This window comes from Amblyomma maculatum, chromosome 8, assembly GCF_055883805.1.
Source record: "Amblyomma maculatum isolate TAMU_Amacu chromosome 8, ASM5588380v1, whole genome shotgun sequence".
Classification (NCBI taxonomy): Eukaryota; Metazoa; Arthropoda; class Arachnida; order Ixodida; family Ixodidae; genus Amblyomma; species Amblyomma maculatum.
The window spans coordinates 123,842,934-123,854,945 of NC_139351.1; the positions used below are offsets into that span (position 1 = coordinate 123,842,934).

Genomic DNA, 12,012 nt, shown 5'->3' on the forward strand with positions numbered 1-12,012 from the left:
GCACGCTATAAACTCACACTCGAGGCACAATAAAAAAATTGGGGTAACACTTCTATGTAAATATGTATCATAACCCAGTTTGCTATCTCCAAATGCATTCTGAGGTCGCCTCGCTCTGTGGTGTCATCGTGGTGAGGCAGGCCACCACCCGAGACGACCATGTCGGCGTAGCACATGTTGATGTTCCTCAGCGTCAGTGGCATTGTTATGTGTTCACCGGTCAGGGTAGGCACCCTCGCTTCGTAATAACTTATAGCCTGTAAATACAGGAGAGAGAGAGAAATAAAAAGAAGTCACGTTTGCAGTCGCTCCGGAGTAATCAGTTAATAACTGCGGGCAGTGTTAGCATCTTCCAGGCCCTTTTGTGTTTTCTTCCTGTGGTGTTTCTTCAGCGCTATAAAAGTCAAGAACATGTACTAACTAACCCGTCAGAAAGTCCTGCTGCGACAATGATCACGGCCAAACGCCGGGCTCAGTAACAACGTTTGGCCGTGATCATTGTCGCAGCAGGACTTTTTGACAGGTTAGTGATCACGGACAAACGTCGAGCGCAGTAACATCGATGAGCTGTACTCCCCTGATGGGGCTGGGACAGGTAGGTCACCGCCACTTGCGGCGGGGGCTAGCCTGCCACAGAATTTTTATCTGTTGTAGGCCGTCATTGCACCCACCATTTCGGTGGTGGACGACAGCTGTTGTTGCGGCGCGCGTCTTTCTCTCCCTCTTCCTTTTCTTTCCTCTCTATTTTCTCTTCTGTCTGTGGTTCGAACCCGACCTCGGCGGCTGCGTTTCGATGGAGGCGAAACGAAGAGGCGTCGTATGCTGTGCGATGTCAGCGCACGTTAAAGATCCCCAGGTGGTCGAAATTACTCCGCAGCCCGCCACTACGGCTCCTCTTTCTCTCTTTCCACTTTCACTCCCATCTTCCTCCCTTCCCTTACGGCGCGGTTGCGGTGTCCACAGAACACAAGTGAGACAGTTACCGCGCCTTTCCCTTCCTATCAATAAATCAGTTTTTCTGTCTGCACGAGGCAGCGGAGGTGGCTCAGCTGCAGAGTCAGTAGCAGGCCCGTGCATTTTCTTTTCCTTCTTTCTACAGCCACAACAACAACAGTAATAGTTGAGCCTTGCCCGTGCTAGACTTGAAAATATTCATGTGGCGACTGATGATGATTAAAACTTAATTTCCACCGATTTAGGAGGCCCCCTACTCCCCGCTCCTGGCACGCAGGCCTGAGGAACGGGGGCTGGAACCTCTGCGAATAAGGACGCGAATAACGGGGGCTGGAACCTCCGCGACTAAGGACTGGCGAATATACATTCGTGTCCTTATTCGCAGAGGTTCCAGCCCCCGTTCCTCAGGCCTGCGTGCCAGGAGCGGGGAGTAGGGGGCCTCCTAAATCGGTGGAATTCCAATTTTACTTCGTGAAGCGATACTGCGCTGCCAAAACTTCTTACGAATGGTGGCATCAGCGAAGCTACCACACGGCAAAACGCAAAACATTCATTGCTGCTCCGGTGCATTCCTTGATACACTGCTCAAATACGCGTCCATGAAAGTGCAAAACATATCCATATTGCTTCCGGGTGTAAAGCATGTCTGCGATGTCAAAACTGTCAAAACTTGCTGACAGTTACAATCTGTCGAACATCAGTGTAAAAGCTGAGGGCAAAATCCGCATTGTCTTCTCATTTCTCGCTCTCCTTCGGGCGTATTCCTTAATACACTGTCAAATATATTCTGAGGTCGCCTCGCTCTGTCGGGTTATCGTGGCGAGGCAGGCCAAAACCCGAGACGACCCAGTCGGCGTAGCAGTAGTCGATGTTCCTCAGCGTCAGCGGCATACTTATGTGTGCACCGGCCAGGGTAGGCACCCTCGCTTCGTAAAACCGTATAGCCTGTAAATGTAGGAGAGAAAGAAAAAGAAGTCAGGTTTGCAATCGTCCCGGAGTGGTCAGATAATAATTGCATGCAGTGCTAGCATCTTCAAGGCCCTCGGAAACGCCTCCACTATATAGATGATCACGATGATGGCCAGTCCCTCTGTATCGGGTGGACGCCTGGTTGATGTCCCAGCCGAAAAAAAAAAAAAAAAGCTATTGAAGGAAAGACGAAGAAGACGGATGGATGAATGGATGGATGGATAAGGTTGATCCCTTTGAACTAGGCGGCGGCTTCACAGGCCGCCTAGCTGTGAGTAGTAATACAATTTCTGCCTATTCTTTTCTTCGTTTCACCCACCAATCAGCTAACCTTCGTTTGGTTATTTCAACCCTTTCAAAGTCTATTCTCCTCCACTATCCCTAAACCCAAATGCTTTGGCTAAATCTGCCCCCTTGGCTTGAAGGGCGGAGCCCTTTACAGGAAATTATTAATTGTTCAGCCGTTCCCTCATCCTCTCCACACACACCGCATAGCGTGTCTATCATTGGTATTTGACTCGGTACACGTTAGTCCGATATACTCCTGTCCTAGCTTCGAACAACAATGAGCTGCCCCTAGAATTATCGTAAATGCTTTCTTTGGCTATTTCCTGCTTGAAATAGGCTTCCATGAATGAGTTTGACATTGCATCCGGGTTGAAAACACGCCTGCGATGTGATTATACTGCCTCGGCCGCCATGGGAGGCTTTCGAGTCCAGCGCGGGCCAGGTTCGGCACGTGCCCGGCGCTTGACCTCGATCATTGACGTTTCATAGTACGTTGTGCGAACACGCGTACGCGAAGGAGCTTGATATTGTTTTTATGCAGTAGTGGTACACTCTAGTAGTGGTGCCTAATAAACACTGCGCTGCGATGGACCTGAAAGTATTCACAATACAGCGCGCACTACTGTTCCCATGTCCTCTTTGGACCTTTAGCGGTAGACGTATATCTCGTTAGCGTGTAAACAAGGATACAACTCCAATCAATGTGAATTTGCCAACGAACTGCAACAGGATAACGACGTTATTCCGCTCGCGCTGATCCTCCTCATATCGCCGCCATGATCGTGGTTCCATTTCGTGAAAATCGATACATTCTAAACGGATAAGGATCTAAGAAGAAAAAGCCAAGGCATCGATAGAAAATCCCCAGCTTTCGTAATCACATCGCGGAGGCTGCCTTATACGCAGGCGCAATGTCAAGCGTGAACGCGTATTCAAGCAATGCATTGTGGGATTAAAATTTTGCGTTTTAATTAAAGAGACCAGACTGGCGGCTTTTAAGTGCTGCAACTTTTCATACCTAGGCGTATACATATGTAGAAGATCACTGGACAGCTTCCCGTCCTATCAAACGTACCTCGCCTGCCGGAAATGTGCGCTACTGGAAAAAAAGGTCTATTGTTCACTTGTAAAGAGCTCCTTGCCAGCGGCAGAATGCGTGGAGCACGAACATAAGGGAAATGGGGAATCTGGGATAAATGGACCATAGCCCAGGGGAATTCTGGCTTTTCTGTTACCATCACGTGGCGTGACCGAGTTTGCCCCCAGACCCGCGCCCTCGGAATGACTATAGTCGAAGATACCAATCTACTCTGGAATCATTTTGCAGAAGGGACCACGATTACACTTTTGGGGCTCCGTCGACGGGACGAAAGGCGCCCCATATCTTCTTTAATGCGTGGCCTGCCTTAAGACCTCCTTAACTTGACCAAGTATTCAGCAACACCTAACCATTTTTCCCGTAATTTGTTGAAAAATGCTTTACGCTGTGCCAAAGATAAAAAAAAAAAATATATGCACAAGGACGCAACGTTCTTCATGGTCGGGCGTAAACATGTAATGCAAGAAGTGAACACATTCGCAGTACTTTTCCAGTAAAACAAAATTGCGAGAGACTTTAGCGACTAAAGTAGTGAAATGCGAAAGCCTGAGTGCCGCATTCTGCTACGCAATTGGCAGTGATGCGTAATTAATTATTTAGTTGATTAGTCATTAGTTTTTATTAATTAATCACTCGTTAAGTAGGTAAAAATTAAACACTTAACATAATAATTGATCATAAATAAGTTAATGAATTATTTAATAAGTCATCGATTTGTAATTAAACTATTAATTAGGAATCGATAATTGATTGACAGGGCCATATACGGCACGCATTCGCCCATACGGTGGTGGTGCTCTGTTATTGGTCGATACCTCTATGGCGTCATCCTCGGCCAATCAGAGACGCCGCAAAAGCGGGACACATTTTGTCCACGACATTATGAGCCAATAAAGGCTTTCGCCCTAATAAGCGCTTTGGGACCAGACTTAGGTAGTTTATTGAGGGGCTTTAGACTTAGGCACTTACCTCATCGTAGGAGACTCTAGCTGTGTAGTAGAGATCTGCTCCCATCCTGGTGAAGTGCGTATGTTCCCTGTCGCGTATGGTGACAACAACGTCTGCCGCGATGGTATCAGGAAGCTGGTCTCCTTCGCGGGGGAATGTGATCCTGGTGCCCGGCAAACAGCCCGGCTCAACGCGAACGCTTAGCACCTTCTCCTCGCGTATTGGCGTGCAGCCGTCCGCTGCCAGTACCGTTCTCTTAAAACGGATGACCTTGACGGTGCCTGTGAGGACCTCTTCCAATGTCACGAACACGTCTAGCTTCATCTCAGGACTCTTCACACGGGGTCTCTCAGGGCGTGTTCTCTGGCTGTCGAACTGTGCCTCCGATGAGGGTCTGAACCCGGACCAGTGTGGTGCGTTAAATGTCTTCGAACATCCTGCGCATGGATCGTCACTCGCTGTCCGGGTTGGTGATGAGCTGGCGCCGAACCGAAATGGTGTGTCATATGTTGTGCCCGATGGTTCATCGGCAGTTTTGCTGAGCGACCAAAAATATTTGGGATCAAATCCGAAGCTTGTGCCCATCTGCCAATTTGGTGCGTCGCCTCTGGAATCGTTATGTTTAAGCTGACTGTCGTACTCTTCACGCTTCTCCTTGTCGCTTAGCACTTTGTAGGCCTCGCCTAGTTGTTTGAACTTTTCCTCGGCGTCGGGGGCTTTGTTCTTGTCCGGGTGGTACCTCAGGGCAAGACGCCGGTAGGCTCTCCCGATGTCAGCCTCGCTGGAATCTCTGTCGATGCCGAGGACCGCGTAGTGGTCCTGGTGCATGGTACCTTGTAAAATCAAGCAGAAAGGTAGTACACCAGTTAGCACCCTATGAAAAATCACTTCAGTTCAAATTGCTTCACGGACAGTTCATGGAACATTCTACACGCTTTACAAGGCACCAGTATTTCACATATGAGATATACAGGGTGCTTAAATAAAGTTTATTCCCTCTCTCTCTTTCTCAGGAAGACTAAGTAGTTTTAGAAAATAGTAGACTCAAAACAGAAAAACAGAAAAGGAACACACTACACCAGCGGACATCACTTGTTGCAAAACACCTCTTTATGATTAACAAATTTTCACTTTTAATTATTGTAGTTGGGCTGTTAGTACCAATGGGCAGTTTGATGCCGTGAACCAGACGATGCCATATCTGTATTTGAAACGAAGAAAAACTCATTTTTCTAGAGTTCTGCAGCTCGATGAAATCCGACGGTTTTTTCCGCACGCGACCGAAGTTGAGCGCACGAGGAGCGCCAGAAGTATGGCGCAAGCGGAACGTCCGACGGTGACGTGTCGTAATGAATGTAGCGCCAAATTCGAAACGCGCGTACTAATTTCCCTGGCAAGGGAGCCTAGGCGCTCCATCGTCAGCCGCGAGAATGTCGGTTCTGAGAGCCCCGATGGGCTGAGCCGAAGTTTTATTTTTGTATTCGCCACTTCTGTCCGCCCGGGGAGCTCGATTTGAGTGGTCATCATGCATTCATTAGGTTGAGCTTCCACCTTCCTATAATCGCTGCGTATGTGGTGAACGGAGTCCGACAAAGAAAAGGTTGGTCCGGGTAGGGGCATGCGCGGCAGTGGCTGAATGCTATCAGACTGTTGTTCTTGCGGTTGTTGTAAACATGTGTTAGAAACTGTTTTCCAAAAAGCGCAGATGTTTGCATTTGACACGCACTTTTTTATGTGCGCATGTGACAAGGTCCAGTGCCAGTGTTTCAAATCACTTCAATATGTGAAAGTGCCGCCTAAGATTAAAGCGTCACGTCGCATCGTGTTAATCGTGAGAATGGCCACGCCAGCGCAACTGCGATACTCCACTACCGATAAGGTGGGCATTGTGATCGCTGATTTCAGAGCGGAAATGGACGCGGAGTTGGCATCCAGACTGTAATGCTGTCTAACATCCTGGTCGCTGTTTGCCGGCTCGTATTAAGTTCACATCGATACTTAATCGATTTAAGTGCACACTGGATCAGTACATGTTCAGAAGAGGAAAAAGCCAGGGAGTGGAAACGATCATTTTGGCATCAATGTCCTCACTTACGTTTTGCGAGGCCGGAAGCTTAGTGTCAAGTAAATTTTCAATGGGTACGGAGCTATGTCTACTTAGGACAGGCAGTAACCGAAGATCCAGACCATGAAAAGGAAATAAGAAGAATAGGATTGAGATGGAGCACTTTGGCAAGCACTCGTAGAATATGACTAGCAGCTTACCGGTATCGCTCAAGAGGAAAGTATACAACAGTTGCATCTGCTAACCAAGAGAGTTCTACTTAAGTTGAGGACAACCCAGAGGGCTATGGAACGGAAAATGGTTGGGGTAACATTAAGAGATAGGAAGCGTGCAGAGTGGGTCAGAGAAATAACTCAAGTTACAATCATTCTAGTGGAAATTAAGAAGAAATGGGCATGGGCGGGACATGTAGTGCGAAGAGAGGATAACCGATGGTCGCTTAGGGTAACAAACTGGATTCCAAGGGAAGGAAAGCGTAGCAGGGGGTGGCAGAAAGTTAGGTGGGCAGAGGTCAAGTGGATGCAGCTAGCACAGAACCGGGTTAAGTGGAGAAATATGGGAGAGGCCTTCGCCCTGCAGTGGGTATAGTCAGGCTGATGATGATGATGACGAAGCTAGCACGTCTTAAGTTTCGAGGTTACTTTAAAGACACAGCGGCCACCCACATAATGTGCTTTCACCAGGAACTGTCATCGCATGAATTTCAGAAATGGCTCGATTTTTACAAATTGTGCCCATATATGTGATGAACACCCGAAATTTCTAAGCATAGTGCTTTGGACAGACGAGGTCCGATTTTGCAGGGACTCGAATGCCATTTTGTACACTGCCCATTATTGGCGCGACAATATAACCTACATGGGCTAGGTCATAGCAAGAACAATGTAAGATGGTCAGCAAATGCTTGGTGTGGCATTTGTAACAGCCGTATTGTTAGTCCCTACTTCACCAACGGAAGCATTGGTTGGAAAAAGAATAATACTCAGACTGCGTTCTAAAAGGCGCTGTCTCTGAATTTCCATCGGAGCTGCTAGTGGTCGTTTGAAAAAACAAAAACAAAAAAAGAATGAATTCAGCATGACGTAACCTCGTAGAGATCTTATGTCATTCCTGGCAGGCACCGTCCCCAACCAAAAGATTGGGCGAGAAGGTGGGGGGGACCTTGGCCCAGGTCGCACGATTCGTCACTGCTGGATACCTTCTGAGAATATGCTAAGCATGAAGGTTTCAAGACAGCGCCAGCGAACCTCGAAGACCTGAAACCACGCGTCGAGATAATAGCTGAGGAGATTCCCGGAGGGATGCTCATTTCTGCATTGAACTTATTAAAGACTGCATTCTTCTGTGCAGCACTATGAATGGCAGTAAGTTTAAACACGTCATGTGACAATCATTTCCTGTCATCCCAAGCAGTAGTGGCGTCGCGAGGGGTGTGTGGGAGGTGCGGTCCCCACCGGGTGCAATGCTCAGGGGGGGTGCAACAGTTAGATGGGGGAAGGGGGAAATAAATTTGGTGTAAAGACACGAAAAGGCGCGCATTAGTGGAGACAGTGAATTACAAGTGTGATCTCCCCGTAGAACGAATTATTCTGTTGTGTGAGGAGCGCTTGAAAAAGACTCCACGCCTTTTTAACGTTGGACCGGGCCTATGCATGTGCTTGTACCCCTGCGTTGGAGCATGTTCGCGACGACACCCGTCGGCAGCTGCGCCGCCGCATCGCCTCTTCTTGTTTACGTGCACCTCACCCTCTTTTCTCAAGCTAGGGCCGCTGGCAGCATCTTTCCAGTAGTCTTTTGTATTTTGTCTTTCATTTATCTCCTGTACCTTTCTCGCTCCTCGGTCCAGTCACACATCCGCCTCACGCTTTCAAAACGCCGAAAGGCTCGGAATGCCTGTTGCTCAGGGGATGGCAAGTCTGATCATGTGTTATTTTCACCTGCGGTGTCCAGTTTTTTACGAAGTCAATGCTGCGCAGCTGTTTTTGCAGACAAAAGGACTACCCCTTGGCAAAGTAGTAGTAAAGTTGGAGGCCGTAAAGCTTTTTCTCGAAAAGGAACGTGGTCGCCTAGTGGAAAATGCTGTTGAGCAGGCACTCATAAAATGCAATCAACTTGGAATTGCAGTTGAAGGTTAAGGAAGAGGATGGCAGGTGAACAAGCCAAAAATTCGAGACTTTCGTTGCAGGAAGGAAATAAGCGGGCGATGCTGGAGTGCATTGATAGATTTTATGCCGAGCTCTGCACAAGATCCAAAAGCGATTCGAGATGTGGCAACTTTGTTTGGACCTCTTGAAGCAAACCTTTGTTCAACTGAGGAAGAGCTCAAAGTTTCTATTCCGAAACTTACCGAATTCTATGACGGACTGTCTGACACCACTCTCCTTATCGAAATTCCTAGGATGAGGAGATACTCAAAGCAGCCGGAATTGCCCTCGATGTCGCCAACAGTTGGGAAGCATTGGACTTCTTGACATTCACTACGAAGTGGGATTTTGTACACTCCCTTTCCAAACTGTCATTAGGGCTGTAGCTTTTTCTCAGTGTGTATCTGTGGCATCTTGTTAGAGAAGTTTTTCTAATCTGAAACTAATAAAAAACTTTCCGAGATCTACAATGGGTCAGTTTAGGCTATCAGATTTGTCATTATCTATTGAAAGAGCTGGCAAAAAGCACCGATTTTGATCAAGTGATCAGCAGCTTCGCAGTTTTGGAAGTCAGGATAGCAAAATTTTGATTTGAGTTTCGATTTTTCTTTACACTCCGTGAATACCTGCTTTCATTATAACCGTGATTTTTCTTTTTTTTTTTGTTACAACTTCCATGAATAAAAGTGGTTTTTAAGCGCTCAAACATTATGTAACAGTAAAACCTCGGTTATACGAATCTCACCGGGTCGCGAAAGAATTCCTATCACCCGAACATCGGTATCATCAAAACGAAAGAGAATGAGTTGGCAGAATCATGGGAAAGACAGTTGCGCATAGCTGTTTACGTCCGAGGAGGGTTATTACGGTCACAGCCCGCGGCGCGCGAGGAGCAATCGCGACGTCGTGCGCACCACGTGCCTCCGCGACTTCTCGCGGTGCGTACAGCACGACTATAGTTACTATATAGGCTTAGCACGATAAAAGAGGGCGACGCGCCGGCCGAGCGGCGCCGCATACAGCGTGCGCCGTACAGCGTGCTACGATGTGCGAACCGCGCCTCACCGCAAAACTGCTCGTGATGCGTACATACAGCGCGGCTAGCAATCGCGTAGTGCTCAAGGTTGCGGTCGCAGTTCACGCGTTCGAGCTCATAGTGGCGCTGGAGAGCGACCGGAACATCCGAAATTTTGCACATTGTACACAATGCATTCCGGTCGGGGAATTTCGCGAATTCGTATCATCCTAAAATTCGTATCAACCAGATTCGTATCACCAAAATTTTACTTATATAGGTCAGTTCTTGATTTTACTTTGGCCTTGCGCACTTTTCGTGAATGCCTGCTTTTAAAATAACCGTGATAATTTTGTTATAATTTACATGAAGAAAACTGGCCTTAAGTGTTCAAATTTTTGTATATCGGTCGGTTCTTAATTGTTTAACGAATGCGTTCGAGGGATACGTGTAAGCCTTTAAAAGTCGCAAAAAGCAAATAATTATGTCTGCCGCATATACAAAATTTTAAATTTTGCATATGCGGCAGACATAATTATTTGCTCCTTGTGACTTTTGCGAGTGTCGTGTTTTCTGGCATGCCCATTGAAGGTCCTGATTAACGGCTTGTCTGTTTCATGACTTTAGTTATAGATTTGCCTGTCTAGTTCTCACCTGTCATTCCTATGCATATTACTGCGCGCGTGATAACGTGCACAGTCTGGCATTGTTTCTGTTCGCCATTCCTTTCCTCTGAGCCATTATTACCGTCATAAGTGCAGTTGTTTATTGCACGTTGGAAACTTATTCTTGCGCCGAGTTCCTGCAACCAGTGTAATAAGCACTAACGCAAGGAGGACACAGGAAGGCGCTTCTATTCGGGTTGTCACGTTTTCTTCGCCGATTCTTTTTGATCGTCTCTAAATATGTATGCGAAGTTGCATTGCTACTCCGTTATAGTCATTGTAGCATTCATCACTTCACATCCTTGTTATATTTGTGTGCATGCGGCTACAGTGATTCACACGCTTAATGTTTAGATATTGTATAGTTCAGAGGCCATTTTGTTCTTATGGTCTGATACTGGGCAATCACCTGTCTTAAGCCTCTTGCTCAGTGAATTTTCTCGCAACTTACACGTGCTAATGTTTCTGCCGTTTTCGGATATATGTGCTTTTGATGAAATGTTTTACTGAATTATCAGTCGTGGGGCACGATTACTGCGTGTGTTAAAAAAAATGGCACTCGCACCAACGTTACTAGGTAATTTAGTAACGTTGACTCGCACTGCGTGATTTGGTGCAAAGTGAACTTCAACGCAAGCCATGAGCACAGAGGAGGTAGAAAGGAAGTTGTGATTCGGTGCTTAAATCGCGGGGACAGAGGAAGGGGGGGGGGGGGGGGGGGGCAACGTCGCGCCTCCGCACCGGATGCGGGCAACCCTAGCGACGCCACTGCCAAGCAGTATTACTTTCGTGCAGTGTGCAAGTGGAGCTGTAACGAACTGAGTCCTTAAAGTTAACCGATTAGATTTATTCCCATTTGTTAAACAGACAACTACAAAGTGCATACTTAACATCGACAGTCGAGGCCTACGAAACGAGTGTGATCCAGCACACAGCAACCGTATCCAACTAGCTTGTGCAAAGCAGTGTAGAGCGAAAAACCGATATTTCCAGCAATTTTTTCAACTTACGAAGAGATTCTCGTTTTTTTTTTGTTTTTTTTAGCTGTCAAGCCAATACTAGAAGCTCGACACAAATAATGAAATGCATGTCAGTATAGACCAACACCGTGTTTACAAACAACGGCGGCGTTCGCGGCGCCGCAGCCGACTGGGATGATGTCGTTATTCGGTACAAAGCAACTATGAACATCTTAGAACAGGTCGTCGAAATATGAAATCTCATTACCCAGGCGAAGTATTTTTAAAATACCGCGAAACATGTTAGGGTGCAAGTTGGGAGGGCGACCCGTAGAAATACATGTAAACACAATTTCCCGGAACATTATTCTCATTTCGCAGAGCATCAGAAGTGGTGGTCGGTCGTTAAACGTTGACCAGCGCTTTGAAGAAGTGTGTGATAAAGTATGCTGCGTCATTATGGAGGCAGTCTACTTTTAAAACTCCCCGAATAACCTGTGTTATGAATCCAGACACCACCAAAAGGCAAGCTGGGTGTAGCGAATCGCGCAGTTTTGCTTACAGTCTGATATGCTGTCGCATAGGGTAAAAAGCTTGATAATACTGTCGCTCCAGTGATACGTGCTAGAGATTCGCGCATTGCAGCAGACGACAGCGTAGCTGGTGATACCCACCGCAGCCGCCTCCAGCTCCGGAGCGTCTGCTAGCGACAGCGGGTGGTGCATGGTCGTCTGCAACTGTGCGCGGTCAGTTTATCGTGCTGTGAGCGGTCCCGGAAGTCGTCAGACTTTCATTACTTGCAAGAGAAGGTAGTGTGTCATGCAACATGACGTCGGGGCGTCGTACAAGACGTTCACCAAACAATACGAAGGATTGAACGTTGCTGAACCGAGCAAAATGTTGCGG

General features: G+C 47.3%; 1 protein-coding gene across 3 annotated transcripts in view; it reads right to left on the reverse strand.

Annotated features, from left to right (window-relative positions):
* Positions 1–12,012, reverse strand: part of LOC146182452 (dnaJ protein homolog 1-like) — a 33,576-nt gene continuing 21,564 nt past the window's right edge. For 2 of the 3 annotated variants that reach the window (XM_084576002.1, XM_084576004.1), the window contains exons 2-3: positions 4,280–5,091; positions 1–257 (exon numbers count right to left, since the gene is read on the reverse strand). In XM_084576002.1, the coding sequence (XP_084432128.1) occupies positions 6–257; positions 4,280–5,091 (1,064 nt within the window). In that variant the 3' untranslated portion in view covers positions 1–5. Of the gene's footprint in view, positions 258–1,377; positions 1,900–4,279; positions 5,092–12,012 lie in introns of those variants that run through there. The other variant, XM_084576003.1, reaches the window with a different exon arrangement.